The 16,872-nt window shown below is 46.1% G+C and overlaps 1 protein-coding gene across 5 annotated transcripts in view; it reads left to right on the top strand.

The window, feature by feature from the left end:
• TRERF1 (transcriptional regulating factor 1) overlaps positions 1 to 7,740 on the top strand; it is a 211,510-nt gene extending 203,770 nt beyond the window's left edge. For all 5 annotated transcript variants that reach the window (XM_068232983.1, XM_068232984.1, XM_068232980.1 and 2 more), the window contains 2 exons: positions 751 to 965; positions 2,512 to 7,740. In XM_068232983.1, coding sequence (XP_068089084.1) covers positions 751 to 965; positions 2,512 to 2,836 — 540 coding nt within the window. In that variant the 3' untranslated portion in view covers positions 2,837 to 7,740. The remainder of the gene's footprint in view (positions 1 to 750; positions 966 to 2,511) is intronic.
• The last annotated feature ends 9,132 nt before the right edge of the window (positions 7,741 to 16,872 follow it).

The following is a 16,872-nucleotide window of genomic DNA, read 5'->3' as shown; positions in this document are numbered from 1 at the left end:
GGAGGGGGAATCCTCTGGATCCTAATGAGGCTTCACCCCTCCTCCAGCACTGGCAGCCCCCGAACGTTGGCGAGGTAAATATTTACCTACCGCGATTCAGTGTAGGTGCAGAATCAGCTCTCTGCCCGGGCTGTAACGGTTACTTGCGCCTGCGCAGTAGAACGGACGGACTCGATCTGGGTTGGCTATTTCCACCGGAGCCCATCGAAAAGCTGCTACTGCGCCTGCGCTGGATCCCCGAAGGTAAATATTGCAGGCGCTTGCACAGTGCTTGTATACCCGAGGCTACAGGGGTTGGGATAGCCTCATTAGGATCCACAGTGTTCTCCCCAGAATTTTTTTCCAGCCGGGTGGCATGAAAAATTAGCCGGGTGGGGCGAGATGAGAGAATGCAGGGCTGGTGCTTCTGTGAGCAACTCTGCTTACAGCACAGGAGGAGGTGAGCCGATGACAGCCGGGTGCTCACCAAAACTAGCCGGGTGGAGCACCCGGCTAAAAGAGTCTGGGGAAAACACTGATCCAGTCAGTAAGTATCCCATAGGGGCTGTTTTTTTGTTACAGGATTACTTTTAAGTGTTGTATGATCCAAGTGAGGGTTGTAAACTTTTGACACCTAACAGCAGAAACCCTTTACCAGGACCGATCTGTGTGTTTCTGGATGGTTTACGTTATGCACCTTCCTCACTGTTCTCCAGCCTCAGTCAGCCCTGCAGAGGGGGTTTTACCTGTGAATGTTTGTGTGATTTGCAGATCTTCTGCTCCCGGCAGGCCCTGAACGGCCACGCCCGTATTCACGGAGGTGCGACGCTTCCCCCCAAGGTGTATCCACCGGCAGCCAGCAGACAGAAGCCCGCAGCCCAGCCGGCACAGCCTGGATACTGCTCTGTAAAGAGCTCCCCAGCACACAGCACCACCAGCGGAGAGACTGACGCCACATCCGTGTTCCCCTGCAAAGTCTGCGGCAAGTAAGCAAGAGTTCCACAGCTCGATCAGCGTGTATCCTAAATCTCTTCCTTCTGAGCCAATAGCATGTCTGCAGCACTGGGGTTGTGAGACTGGGCTCTGACGTGCTGAGTAAGTCTGAACCCGGGAGGGGAGGCTAGAGAGCCAACGTTATTCAAAGAAATGACCTTTAGGTCAGCCTTCATATGGTGCAGCGACAGGGTCATATGCATAGCGCCGCCCCCAGCTGGTGACGTATTTCCTGCTGGGAAAGTACGTTACTGAGATTCCTGTTATTCCGCACATGCGCGCTGCGTCGCACCGCGCTCACGTTGTGCACGCTGCCTGCGACGCCCATTGACTTGCATTACTGCATAATCCGTGAAGTAAGCACGCGCAACAGTCCTTGCGTCAGCATTGCGGTGAATGGAATACTTCCAGCGCGTCGCATGGCGTGTTGCGTACAAGTCCCATAGTCTTGCATGGCCCTTGCGTCAAGGAATAGTAATGCGCTCAAGTGCATCTAAAAACTTAAAGCGAACTGAGCACCTTTTTTTAAAAAAATGAACCTCCCTATAAGGGATGTCTGTAATAGTGTGCCATTGAGGGTGTGGGGGTTGGGGGACGTTCCATTATTTACCTACAGCGGGCTGCTCCACTGCCCTCTACTAGATTTGTGGCACTTTGTAATTTATCCGCGGAGAAGATGGCGGATCCCATAGTGTGGAGAGGCCGGAGCAGCAGCGCCTCGTGGGTAAGTAATGACGCAAGCGTGCAGAAACGCATTTGTCGGCTTTTAGCGGCGATCTGCGTTTTTCACCTCCGAAGGGGACGAGGAGCGCAATAAATGACCCTGAAAGCAACCTGTTGCTTCCATTGTTGGCTCAAGCTTTACCTACACTATCTGTTCATAGTATTCAAAATCTGCTGGCCCTCGCACTACATGGAGGTGGTAACATTGGCCAGTGATTGGCCAATCAAAATTGGATGTGTGTATGCACCCAAAGACAAAAGGTGTGACAAATCTTCATGCCTGATTGATGACCAATTTTCATGCAGAGCATGTCGAACGGACATGCTGCAAGATGTTGGGCCGTTGTGGTCGTTCAGGTGCGCGGCGGTAACGGTGAGCAATATCTGGGCGAGCGGCAAAACCCCGGCGTTGTTCCCCCCCTAATGTTAATTGTGTCCGATGTTGCCTTTTACTTTACCTGTCCGTGTCCACTGCTGACACTGAGCTCTGTCTATACAGGCGCCCCGCGTTACTTTGGTTACCACATGGGGCGCGTGTATGGACAGAGCTTGGAGTCAGCGGCGGACACAGACAGGTAATGTTTAGTGCATTAGGCACATCTGACATTAGGAGGACAGTGTCGGGTCGGCGAGGCAAAGTCGATTCCGGATAGTTTTCAGCAAGAAAGTTGGCCTGGTGTGTATGGGCAGCTGACAGATCTCTCTCTAATCAGATTGGATCAGAGAGAGATGTCTCTAGGTTGAATCGGCCCATCATCGCTAGATGTGTGGCCACCTTAAATGCTGTATAACCACATCTCTGCCCTCCCTTTCCAGAGTCTTCTATAAGATCAAGAGCCGCAATGCGCACATGAAGACTCACAGGCAGCAGGAGGAGCAGCAGAAGCAGAAGGCCCAGAAAGCCGCCGTGGCCGCCCAGATGGCCGACTCTATCACCAGGACCTTGGAAAGGACTACTTTGCCCACTGACAGAATAGTAGCGTTTGACCACTTCAGCCTGCTGAAAACAATGGAGGAGGACTTTGACGATGACGTGGCTCAGGACCTGGAGGACGTCCTGGAGGAGACCGAGGTCATGCGCTCTGATCTGTTTCTAGACGACGAGGATGCCGACCTCCTGCAGGACGGTGCGGACTTGTAGACAGACCTCGTCTTGGACCATCCTAGCAGACCACGCCCGCTCAGCTGCAGGGACTTCTTCCACCTCATACGGGTGGAACGTTATATTGAGAAGGCTGTGGCTGCTTCGTGATGGAACACTGTTGACATCTCTGTTCTGATGCCTTATTTCCACTAACCTGGTTTCCTCCTCTGGTGACTATGGAATGCGGTTTTGGTGTTTTATGGTATGGACTGTTTAAATGGTTCCTTGCATAGAGAATGTATTTTTCATTAAGTAGTTTTAATTGTTTACATCCAGCGGAAACCAGTTGTGTATAAATATATGAAAAACTAGTGACTGTCCCCAGATTTGTAGGACAACCTGATGTTTGGCCGATCTAGAGGGGTAAGACTTTCCAAAACAACAAGTGTAGCCACAAAAACAGCTGCATGCACGTGTTACCGGGAACATGACAATGCAGCACTGTGCGGTGTCTCCCTGGGGAAGATGGCGGCTCCCATATGAAGTGATGGTCAGTATAGTCCCGTGTTAGAGGAAGAGAAGGTTAGTAGTTGGGGTCCCCCACAGCTCTGGGCTCCCTGCGATCGCAGGTACTGCTCCCCTTTACTTACGCCCCTGGGTTGACTGGAACAGGAACAGATGGCTCTTCTAGTGCCTTGGCTTAGATTGTTTATTCATTATAAAATACCTAAATTAGCATCATTGAAATATACTGTAACTGTTAGAAAGCTAAGCACACACATATGATAATTGTCACCCATCTGGAAACGATCCCTCAAGCGACGATTCAGGGAAATGATGTTGTACAGACACATCCCTAGCCTTGAAACTAGCTGTATAATCTTTTGCTATATGGATGACAGTCACCTGGCACTGCTGCAAAATTGTAAATGTTTTATTGATTTAAGTTATAGCAACATGTGCATAACAAACCAACAGGATATGAAATGGTGACCATACCGTAGTGCCAGGAGAGCCTGATGGCCGTTTTGCGCCGAGTGGCACTTCCTCAGAGGCTGTGTAATCTGTTGCTAAAAAGGGGGTGGAGGGATGACGATCAGTGGTCAACTTAGCGGTTTCCATCAGGGGGAGATGTTTGAAAGTGATCGATCCTGCTTGGGCATCAGGGGTCGTTATGGATCCATTTCTAAGGATTAAGGAATCTCGATGCCCAAGCAGGATTGATTGGCGCCCACTGTGCACAATGAACGACTGTCAGCTTAAGCGGTCGCTGTTGGCTGTTTTAGCCAACGGTTATCACGTGTGTTTCTATCAAGTAAAACTGGGCAGACATTAAACATTACACAGATATCAACAACACAGAAGATAATGGTGCCATATAAATCCAAAATAAAAATAAATACCACAACAGACTAGTTCTACTCACTTATAAACACATAAACCATGAGATATGGGGTGGAAATGCAGACAAGCTACAATTACGTACTATACATAAATAACATAATGCAGTATAACCCTGCAATATAATAATTTGCGGCTACCCCAATACAGAGCTCTGCTGTGGACAAATGTTGCTGTGACTAAGTGATTGCTTATGGTGCTTTATATGTACAACCCTGATGAAGCCTACAATGGCAGGTGAAACATGTTGGATATTGTGGTGGTTATGTTATTTATGTATAGCACTTTGCACTCCTTGTATGGGGGTGGAGATTGATGCATTAGGCATCCCCAGCTGGACTGGGGATTATTAGCTTCCTTTAAAGCAAACCTGAACTGAAAAATTAAAGAAAGAAAAAACACATGTCATACTTACCTCCTGCATAGACTACTCATCAATCTCTTTCTCCTCTCTCGCTTCCTGTTGGTTCACTGTTAGCTATGAAATTCTCCATTCTCCATTTTGAAAATGGCGATTACTCCATAACAGCTTCTGGGTCAGCACACTGTTACAATGTAATATCGCCCACTTGAGCCATCGGGAAACATGGACATTACCTTGCCCATCAGTTGTCCTTTCAGTTATAACTGAGACAGCAACTGATATATTTCAGAACTGGAAGGAATCATTGTTAGCAAATGGTGAGCTTCTGAGAGGAACTGATGCCAAGGTAAGTATGTAATATTCATTTTCAGGTACATCATGTGTTTATTTTAAATAATATTACTCTGTTGAGGTTCCCTTAGGTGTTCAGACCCCAGTGCATTTCTGCAGGGCCACTAATTAGGTCTTTTCTGAATTTCCACCCCTTATGTATCTCAGGGCTTATTTTTTAGTACCGGGTAAAGCTAGTTTGTTGTAGTGTGTGTGTACAGTTGTAGTTTGCATATGCCATACAGCCAGCAAGTCACCATGTGGCTTCTGTCCATCACATGACATGGAACTGAAGCTGCGTGGTGATTGGCTGGCTGCACAGTACTTGTAAACTGAACAGGAAGTGAAGAGGACCTGTATAGCCGCCAGGCTGATGCTTTGCAGGACCTCCTCCCCCCTGCTCACCCCCCGGGTCAGGAAGATGTAAATAAACAGGAGAAAGGCTGTGCCCCACACATAAAAACTCAGTATGATAACGGTGTAAGAGCTGGAGATCATATTGTTATAAATGTGCAATTATTACAATTATTCCACTTTTATCAATGATTATAGCTGGTTGCTGCACATGTCTCTATGCAATTTAATGTTATTAAAAATGTATCCCTCCATTTCACTCAGCAGCCTGCTAAGATTTAAAAAAGAAAAAACTGATAGTAAGCACCGTCTGCTTTTTTTTTTTTTCTTCTTCTTTGCATCTTCGGCAACAGTACTCTGTTTGGAGTACAGACCGACCACAAACGCCCACCACATTTTCACAGGGCAGCAGCCACCTGCACTAATGCATCGCTTGGCAACAAATGCTGACACTCCCTTCTGACCGATTCCGTTAGAAACATTGTACACTGGCTGTGTTTTATAAGCACAGACAAAGTAATCCATCAGAAATAATGTGCCTTAATACTGTATATGCACTGAGATTTTCACAACAAAAGTACAATTTCCCTTTAAAGCGAGAGGGATAAGGTGGCTACCATATTTAATACCAGTTGCCTGGCTGTCCTGCTAACCTCTTTGGCTGCAGTAGTGTCGGGATCACAAACCAGAAACAAGCATTCGGCAAATCCAGTCAGACTTCAGTCAGGAACACCTGATCTGCTGCATGCCTGTTCAGGGGCTATGGCTAAAAGTATTAGAGGCAGAGGATCAGCAGGACAGCCAGGCAACTGGTATTGCTTAGAAGGAAATAAATATGGCAGCCTCCATATAACTCTCTCTTCAGTTGTCCTTTATAGCTATTTTCATGTATGAGACAGTTTTATGAGTGTCTTACTATTTATAAGCTGAGGTATAAGATTCTTTCTCTGCCAATGTGCAGTGATGGGAGGAAAAGCAAGCAAATAAAAACCACTAATGCGGAGTACACAATGCAATTTCCTGTCAGATCGGCAGGCAATCTGATGGGAAGTCACATTGTGTGTACGTGTCCAAACTGATCAATAGTGGGAAAGATTTTCAGATCATTACTTCACAAAATCGATCCCGTTATGGATTGGGTGGAGATTGGACGAGTCAGAAATAATCTGTTCGAACCGTCAATGTGACAGGAGATTGCACCATGTGTACTCAGCATAACAATCCTCCCCGAGAGGTAAAATGACAGAACTGGGGATTCAGATGTATTCCTATACAGTGCCTATCAGTGACAGCTTCACATCCATAGCGGTAGAGTGCTGCACCATGATAGCCACTGAGTTCAGCTGAAAATATACAGCTTAATGGCGAACTATACGTTACATTGCATTTGTCGTGGGAGATAAATTACAACTGTGACTTATAAAACTTTAAAGTGTACCTGTGATTGGGCAGGAGAAACATTTTATACATACCTGGGGCTTCCTCCAGCCCCCCACAGCCTGATCGCTCCCTTGACATCCTCCGCTGCCTCGTCCGCAATCGGCCCCGGTTAGTCCGCTGGTCTGGGGCCAACTGCCTGGCCATGCGCACCTCCATCGAGCTCCCGTCATTGGGAGTGTTCTGCGCAGAATGCTCCTGGACGGGGGAGCGTGGGGCCAGACTGCGCCAACTGGCCCCGACTGGACGACTTATCAGGGCCGATTACGGATGAACAGAGAGGCAGCTGAGAGCGTTGAGGGAGCCATCAGGCCAGAGGGGGCTGGAGGAAGCCCCAGGTATGTATACATTTTTCTCCTGCCTCATGACAGGTACACCTTAAGGCAGGCAGAACACATTAGAATCGCGCATGTTTTGCTGCACTCGGCAAAACTCGCACTTTTGCAATGGCCATTGTAGCCCATGAGTCGCTCGGGAATAGCACATTGTTTGCATTCGTGTGTTGTGCTGTGATATGAAATCACATAGCAATATGATTTTACCCGCATTGCACACGCATTTACGAATAGCAGCACCCTGCGCTGCGGTCCTGCGTTTAGCGTTTTGCGGGGATTGGCGCAAATCGCCCAAATGAGAACGGGCCCATAGACTTTTATTACCCTAGCGCTTTGAAAAGCGCTAGCGTTTGAGTGTTTTGCCGAAATCGCCGGCAAAACGCTCAAGTGTGACTGGGCCATAATAGTGGTCATACACATCCGGTGAGTCTGCTCACAAAAGGGTGTTGGTGGTGGAGGATCCCAGTGTCACTTTATGTTATTAGTAAATAGAAGATAAGAGAAGTAATGTTTTGTGTATGAACTGATGTTAAAGAGACTTTACTCACTGATGTGCACTAAACATATTAGAAAGAGCTTAGAAGGGTCTCCCCAATCTGGTTGGAGTGCACTCATATAGGAACTTTTCATTTTTCAATCTGGAAGTCGTGGCTTATGCGCTTTGATATTGTATAATAATGTTAATTATTAAGGTTAGTTAAGGCTAGTTTCCCCATAAGTGCAGTTTTTGCATGCAAAGAACTTAAAGGGAAGGTTCAGGGAGGGTGGGTAAAAAATAAGAATTAATTTCCACTTACCTGGGGCTTCCTCCAGCCCGTGGCAGGCAGGAGGTGCCCTCGCCGCCGCTCCGCAGGCTCCCGGTGGCCGACCCGACCTGGCCAGGCCGGCTGCCAGGTCGGGCTCTTCTGCGCTCCAAGGCCCGGAACTTCTGCGTCCCACGCCGGTGCGCTGACGTCATCGGACATCCGCCGGGCTGTGCTGTGCAGGCGCAGAACTACTGCGCCTGCGCAGTAGAGCCCGGAGGACGTCCGATGACGTCAGCGCGCCGGCGTGGGACGCAGAAGTTCCGGACCTTGGAGCGCAGAAGAGCCCGACCTGGCAGCCGGCCTGGCCAGGTCGGGTCGGCCACCGGAGACCACCGGGAGCCTGCGGAGCGGCGGCGAGGGCACCTCCTGCCTGCCACGGGCTGGAGGAAGCCCCAGGTAAGTGGAAATTGATTTTTATTTTTTACCCACCCTCCCTGAACCTTCCCTTTAAGAGAGTCTGAAGCCATAATAAAAATGGCTTTTTTCATTATATATAGCAGGGGCATGTGTGCAAACGCTGCTATCCCGCAGCTGAACGAGGGTCCTTACCCCTCCAAATCCCCCCTGTGCTGCCCGGGGAGCGCTTCTGTGTGAAGCCGGGCTATGAGCTGCAGCCCTGCCTCACACGCGTCTATCAGCGGCTGATCTCCGCCTCTCCCCCGCCCCTCTCAGCGCAGGCAGACTGAGAGGGGCGGGGGAGAGGCGGAGATCCGCCGCTGATAGACGCGTGTGAGGCAGGGCTGCAGCTCATAGCCCGGCTTCACACAGAAGCGCTCCCCGGGCAGCACAGGGGGGATTTGGAGGGGTAAGGACCCTCGTTCAGCCGCGGGATAGCGGAGTTTTAGCAGGGGCACACATGTTCCTGCTATATATAAGGAAAAAAGCCATTTTTATTAAGGCTTCAGAGTCTCTTTAAAGGGGAACTGAAGAGAGAGGTATATGGAGGCTGCCATGTTTATTTCCTTTTAAGCAATACCAGTTGCCTGGCAGCCCTGCTGATCCTCTGCCTCTAATACTATTAGCTGCTATAGCCCCTGAACAAGCATGCAGCAGATCAGGTGTTTCAGTGGTTCAGACTTTAAAGTCAGATCTGACAAGACTAGCTGCATGCTTGTTTCTGGTGTTATTCAGATACTACTGCAGAGAAATAGACCAGCAGGGCTGCCAGGCAACTGGTATTGATTAAAAGGAAATAAATATGGCAGCCTCCGTATACCTCTTACTTCAGTTCCCCTTTAAATGCAGTGCAGTATGGTGCAAATTTTCTCTATTAGCTGCTGTAGAAAAAAAAACCATACAAACCCAGTGGTGTGTTTTCTCCTTTCTCTTTACTTTTCTCCTAAGTTTTCTCCTAGGAGATAATTTTTAATCTTCTGTTTTAAATGTCTTTTTACTTTACCAAAAAGTTGGACGAAAAAGTAGCATCAATATTATTCTGAGTATTTTCTTGCTTGCTGAGGCATTTTATTGATAAGTTGTGAAAATCTCACCTAGGAGAAATGGTGAATTGAATAAGGGCCATTTGTTGTGCAGAAAAAACCACAAAGAAAACTGACAAACAAGTATCAACTGACTGTTCCCTTCAAAAGTTGTGCGCTGCAAAAGATTGCCCTCCCTAACTTCTTCAGTAGCCGGCTGTGCACCTCATACTAAAGACAATAGAATATGTGGGTTCCGACAGGGAAAAATGGTTTATCCTTGTTACAACAGCAGGAGGTGTGGAAAAAAAACATCTTGGTGGTTAGCTCTATATTTTTTATTTGATGCATCCCGGACTCCTCTCAATAGTCCCTTTTATTATTCATGGAAGCTACAGTTTAACTCTCCCATAATGGGTGCACTTTAATATCCAGAAATATTCTTTTTCATGGTCCTCCTGGGTGAATATTTTGTAATGCCCCTAAATAGTGTATATAGGAAATCCTGAAAACTAAAACCCCAAATTAGGCAGTTTTTATAGATGGATTAGAACATTATTTTAAATTAATTGTGCATAAAATTTAAAATAATGGGGGGGAATGTCATTTTTGCAAAATTTAGTTCATAGATCCTCAGCAACTGACAGCTGTCCGCTCACACCCGATCCAATTAACCTGGGACATGTAATGGGGGGTTTCAGAGGAAGCGGGGAACGAGCAAACAGCTGGAAATGGCTGTGAAACATATTAGGAGCCATGAATTAGTGAAACTGGTATTTTCTTTTTTGTTTTGTTTCTTTGTTTGTTTTTTAGTTTGCAAAAAAAGTGCTACAATTTTGGAAAAACTTTTTGGAATGCATTCTTCATATAAAGCAGTGTTGTATTAAATGCATATGAGAAACTGAACTTGGGTTCTAAGAATGTATTTTGCTGACAAATTGAGCCTGTTGTATGTCAGTATTTAATGGCAATGGTACTTTAAAGTGATAAGTTGTAAATATATATTTTTTTAAACATTCTTGACTGTAAATTGTAATGATAAAAATAAGGAACGACAGCCATATATATATTTTTCGTGTATATGTATAGTTCTTCTCAGGAGAAATATGAACTACTGCCTTTCTTGTGGGACAATTTCTGGTTTTCTACTGTTAGTTATAAAATGTAGGCGCTCAAGTCATGTTTTCTGCTGTACCATAATCCTCCTCCGACTCTGAGAAGCGCACTTTGTACACATCCTTGCCTTATAAGCCTTCACTGAACAGGAGGGGCAGAATTAGTTGTCTGGTTAGTTCTGAAACTTTACACAATAAAAGGAACTTTTTAAGAAGACTAATTTTAGTTTTTGTGTCATTATTTTATGAAACTGTCTTTGTCCAGGCATAGATATTTCATAGTCCTAGACGGCACAAGCTCACCGAGTCAAGTCACTTTACCGTGTACCCGAGATGACGTGACATGATGAGGTAAACATGTGTATGTACAGTGCAAAACATATTAATGACCAGGCTGTTTTACTTGTTTTATTTTGCTGCCTGAAAGAGTTAATTTTCAGGCATGCAAGTGGCAGCTTCTGTCTTGTCGGTACCTTGTCTGGAATATAGTCAACATCATTGATAAGCAAATAACAGCCATAAAGGTTTTCATGGCAGAATACAACTTCTGAGAGCAGGGGGAGATAGAAAAAGGTCAATAGTTCATGTATTTTTATTTAGGGACACTGAGGCCTGGTACACACAGAGCGCTTTTTGAAGCGTTCCGCAAACCGCTTCCGCCTGTGAAAACACTTGGTTAATGTATTTCAATGGGATGGTGCGCACCAGCGGATTGAGGTTTTTAGCAAACTGCAAACGTGGCTCCTGCAGCACTTTTGCGGTTTGCAGAAGAGTTTATTCCTCAATGTAAAGTATAGGAAAAGCTCAAAGGCCCCATTCACACTAGCATTTTCAAAACGCCGGCAATTTTTGCAGGAGTGATTTTTCCGCAATTTCACACGGAAAAATCACTGAACACTGCGGCGATTTTGCCGCAATCGCATTTAGCGCTTCTATAGCACTGAAACTCAATCGCCGGGAAATGGCCTGAAAATGGTACAGGCAACGCGTTTGCGTTTTCGCCCATTTTTGGGTGAATTGGGGAGATTAGCGCAAATCGCCCAAGTAAGAATGGGCCCATAGGGTTTCATTACGCTAGCGCTTTTAAAAAGTGCTAGCGTTTGAGCGTTTTGCCGAAAGTGCTGCAAAACGCTCTAGTGTGAATTGGGCCTCACTGCTCTGAAAAACGCTAGATCAGAGCGGTTTTCCAGGCGTTTTTGTTACAGACGCTGTTCAGTAACAGCGTTACTGTAACAATATTTGTAATCTGCTACACAAAAACACTCCAAAAAAACGCTAAGCATGTTTAGAAAACGTCTCTACACATGCCTAGAATCGCTCAGAAATCTGCTTCAAAAACCTCTAGCGTTTTGCAGATCTGCTAGCGGTTTTGGTGTGCACTGGGCCTCAATAGGCTGCCACTGAGCAGAGACAACAAAACATTCAATCTACTTTGTAAATATTGAAATATAAAATAAAACAATTTTTAGGAGTAGGAGGATAAATACAAATGTTTATATCAGTTTATTTTCACCTCGGGTTTACGTTAAAGTTTCCTTGTCAGGAGTCCAGAAACAGACCACTTCCTGCACCACAGACTATTGATGTCTTTTCAGAAAGTTCAGCCTGTGCCTGTCCCATTGCAATATTGAAGGATACCCGAAGTGACGTGTGACATAATGAGACAGACATGTGTATGTACAGTGCCTAGCACACAAATGACTATGCTGTGTTCCTTTTTTTCTTTCTCTGCCTGAAAGAGTTAAATATCAGGTATGGAAGTGGCTGACTCAGTCCTGACTCAGACAGGAAGTGAGTACAGTGTGACCCTCACTGATAAGAAATTCCAACAATAAAACACTTTCCTAGCAGAAAATGGCTTCTGAGAGCAAGAAAGAGATAAAAAGGGGAAAATCTTATCAGTGAGGGTCACACTGTAGTCACTTCCTGTCTGAGTCAGGACTGAGTCAGCTACTTACATACCTGATATTTAACTCTTTCAGACAGAGAAAGAAAAAAAGGAAAACCGCATAGTTATCTGTGTGCTAGGCACTGTACATACACATGTTTATCTCATCATGTCACATGTCAGTTCGGGTACCCTTTAAGAGCAGGATAACACAATCCAAGCAGCAGCAGTAGCCACACCCACAAAGGCTCCTAATAATTCCTTCAGTAGAAACCTCATTTACGGCCAGAGACCCACTAGGAGCGATTTTCTGAGCGCTTTGCGATTTGAAAACTCTTGCTAATGTAATGCTATGGGTGTGATCCCACTTGAGTGATGTGATTTCATAAAAATCCCCCATAGCTTGCATTAGCAAGAGCTTTTTCAAATCACTTGCGCTTAGAAATCGCTTCTAGTGGCCTTACACGGCTAGGTGACATTTGAGCACTTTGTTTACTAAGCAGTTCCAATGGGCATAAAAGAAAGCCTGAGGTTAGGTTCACAGTGGTCAGTTGTATAACTCATGCATTATAATGACTGTGAACTGCGATGGAGACATGCCATAGACTTTAATACAAAGCCTGCAGGCAGCGAGTCAGAATAACGTGATTAGTTACAACACAGTACTGTGAACTGGCCCATAGAAATGTATGGGCAGTGAGTTGACCTACAGAATTAAGCTGCAACGCAACTGACCACTGTAAATAGGGCCTAAAATAAACACACACAGGCCCTTATTCGAATCACCTTTTCTCCCTGCATTTTCTACGGGGAGATTATTTATCATCTTCTGTTTAAAATAACATTTCAGCACTCCACAATTAAAAAAGTACTAAAAGGTCTGTGAGACGCGAAAGTGGACCTGCTGGTGTCTGAGAAGGAGGGCTCCACAGAGAGGGTTGCCTAGTAGTGATGATAGTAATTCACGTACAATTTTTCGTAATAAGGATGTGTAAATTCAACTGATTTTGTGTAATCATTTGTAATTTTGCATAAATTTCGCCTAATTTTGTGCTAAATTTCTGCTCATCACTATTCCCTAGATGACTTCCTCTTGCCAAGGTCTCCAACTTGCACTCCATCCTTCCGACACTTCCTGTTTCACAGCAGAAGTTGCGGCTGCGAAACAAAGTGTCAGAAGGGTGGAGTAAAGCTGCAAGAGGATGTTATGCAGGTATATTAACCCTTTGGACACAAGTAGGTAACGTTATGTACCTAAAGGGGCCCATACACCTAACGATTTTCCCGCCGATATACAGCAGATTCGATCACTGTGATCGAATCTGCTGTGAAATCGTTGAGCAAACGCTGACAGAACGATCGATTTCCGTCCGAAATCAATCGTTCCCAACGATTCCCGTCTAGCCGTCCGTCCGGAAAATTTTGCTCGATCGCCGGTGGGTCGGGAGTGCATTGATAGCGGCGTTCAAATGACCAACGCTAGCGGCAATACATTACCTGCTCCGCTGGCTGAGTCCCCTGGTCTCCGCTGTCTTCTTCTCCGCTGGGTTCCGGCTGGCTTCACTTCCTGTCACGGCGGGAAGTTTAAACAGTAGAGCGCCCGGCAGGAAGTTCAGTGAAGCTGGAGCCAAACGCGGAGAAGAAGGCAGCGGAGACCGGGGCAGCGGAGACGATAGGGGAGGGCTTTGGCAACTTCACAGATGGTGAATCGATTTCATGCTGAAATCGATTCACAATCTGTTTGCAGTAAAGGCAGCCATACGATCCCTCTCTGATCAGATTCGATCAGAGAGGGATCTATCTGTTGGTCGATCTGATGGCAAATCGACCAGTGTATGGCCACATTAACTAAACTGTGCTCCCCTCATCCCTAGTTACCAATGAATGCCTTCAGGCTGGGTGCACACATAACGTGAAATGCTGCATTTTATGTCAAGTTTTATGTTAATGTTGTGTGCGTTTTTGCTGCGTTTTTACTGCATCTTTTTTACAGCAGAAGCGTTTTTCAAGCATTTTGCGTGCTTTTTAATGCATTTACATTTTCCATATTTACATTTATGTAAATCGCTAGGAAAACAACATGAAGCGGAAATATATAAAAAAAATATAAATATATTTTTGGGAAAAATGCATGGAAAACGCATGAAAAACGCATACCATTGCATTCCTAATGACTTTCATTATGTGCGCTTTTGTTGCGTCTGTGAATATTCTGCAACAAAACCCGCGTTTTCAAAAATGCACGTATACAAAGCGCATAAGCGTTTTTTATATGCGTTTTTCCTGCAACCCATAGACTTCCATTAGCGGCAAAAACGCAGCGTTTTACGCAACGCTATCGTTTCTGCTATGTGTGCACCTAGCCTCAATAACTGATGCATATGAATTATACAGGTCTTGTGGTCAGTTAGATGCAGTTTCAGCACTGATTGTGTGTAAGTAGCTCTAGAAACTATAACTTAGATGTGTCAATATTTCATGGGAATCCAAGGAGAACCTCAGGAAAAAAAAAAGTCATACAGTAGAGTCTTGGTTATTTGGGACCGATTGGATTGGCTGATGCTGGAGAAGTGTGATTTCTGGTTGCTTGAGACTCTATAAAAATGGCCTAGCTATAAGAGCACTATACCGCACTCTATATACATATCGTGAACTCTGTATTCCATGTTAAAATAAAGTCACTGAAAGTATATTAACCTTGGGGGGAGCCGTGGAACCCAGTCCTTTAGCCCAGCAGAGCTCACAAACAGCCTAAGAAGTTGTCCTTCACCACTGTGAGTACTGCCGGCGATTTGTGCTGGTTGGTTGAGTTCTGTATACCCGGGACTACTGAACTTACTGAAGAACATTGGAAGCCGTTGGATGCTTAGGGTTAGGCGTCAGGAAGTGGGGTTTTCAGGGTAGGCGTCAGGAAGGGGGGGTCTTAGGGTTAGGTATCAGGAAGGGGGGGTTTTAGGGTTAGGCATCAGGCAGGCAGAGTTTAGAGTTAGGTGACAGTGGAGGGGGGTTAGGGTTAGGTGTCAGGCAGGGGGGTTTAGGATTAGGCATCAGGAAGGGGAGTTTGAAGGTTGGGTGTCAGGAAGGGGGGTTGTAGGGTTAGGCTTCAGGAATTGGGGTTTTAGGGTTAGGTGTCAGGAAGGGGAGGTTTTAAGGTAAGGCATCAGGAAGGGGGAGGTTTAGGGTTAGGCATCGGAGAGAAAATGTCTCTGTGTGAGAGTAGGGTTAAAGAGACTCTGAAGCCAGAATAAATCTCGCTTCAGAGCTCATAGTTAGCCCCTGCTAAACCGCCGCTATCCCGCGGCTATACGGGGGTCCCTTCACCCCAAACCCCTCCCCTGCAAAATCAACGACCAACTTGGTCGTAAATTTTGCTCTTCCTGGAGGCAGGGTTAACGGCTGCAGCCCTGCCTCTCAGCGCGTCTATCAGACGCGCATCGCCGCCTCTCTACCGCCCCTCTCAGTGAAGGAAGACTGAGAGGGGCAGGGGAGAGGCGGAGGTACGTGTCTGATAGACGCGCGGGAGGCAGGGCTGCGGCGGTTAGCCCTGCCCCAATGTGGAAGCGCTCCCCCGCTGCACGGAGGAGATTTGGGGGATCAGGGACCCCCGTTAAGCCGCGGGATAGCGGCGTTTTAGCAGGGGCACACATGCCCCTGCTATCTATGAGGTCTGAAGCAAATTTATTCTCGCTTCAGACTCTTTTTAACTTTAGTTGTAGTAAAAATATTGGTAACATACTTTCGGTTTGGTCATACCCTCGACTTGTATGCTAACGGCAAATGCACCTGCGCGCCCCGAGCCACGCATAGCTTTCTTCGCATTCCGGATTGCAATAGCGTCCTGCGCTAATAGCGCGCGTCGCTATAGTGGGCGGTAATGCAAAGAAAGCTATGCATGGCTCGGGGCACGTAGACACAGTTGCTGCTTCAACTGAACCGAAAGTAGCTGGTGTCAGGAGAACGGAGGCTCGTAGAGGACCGGCGCGGACAGCAAGGCTGCAAGGGGCTGGCAGAAGCCCCAGATAAGCGAAACACACTGTTTTTTATTTTAAACTTTCAGTTCCCCTTTAAGTGACGAGACAATACAATCTGTACGACTCTGCGGAAGATGTCAGCCCTATAGAAATACTAAATAATAATATGACCCAGAGGATCCCCTCTTCTAAGGTATCTCTTTTCAACCCAAGGTTTACCTCGGTTATATTTTAAATGGTCCCTATCTATATTATTGTCTCCTGCTAGTTCCCAAACCAATGACAATTTGGGGTGTTCTCCTTTAGCCATAGCTCCCAACTGTCCCTCTTTGGGAGCCCTGCCCCTCTGTCCTCCTCATGTCATTTGTCCCTCTTTCTATGTAAACATATATTTCTCTACTAAAGAAAGTGTTTGACTCAAAATTTTATTCCCATCCTTAAAATATGGTATGATGAAGGAAAATGAACCAGGATAGAAAGGACCAGTGTGGTTTGAATTATAAAACAACATATTTTTCTTATAAAAATCTTTATGGTATGCGTGACTAGGGGTGGGATGGGGGCGTGATAAGGGGTGTGGCAGGAGAGTAGCTGTGTCCCTCTTTCTCATCTCAAAAAGTTAAGTTATGCTTTAGCTAGTATGGGTTATATTAACCACTTTACCCCCGCGCGTA

Source organism: Hyperolius riggenbachi, chromosome 4, assembly GCF_040937935.1.
Source record: "Hyperolius riggenbachi isolate aHypRig1 chromosome 4, aHypRig1.pri, whole genome shotgun sequence".
Lineage (NCBI taxonomy): Eukaryota > Metazoa > Chordata > Amphibia > Anura > Hyperoliidae > Hyperolius > Hyperolius riggenbachi.
This window is presented reverse-complemented; position numbering and strand designations above follow the sequence as displayed.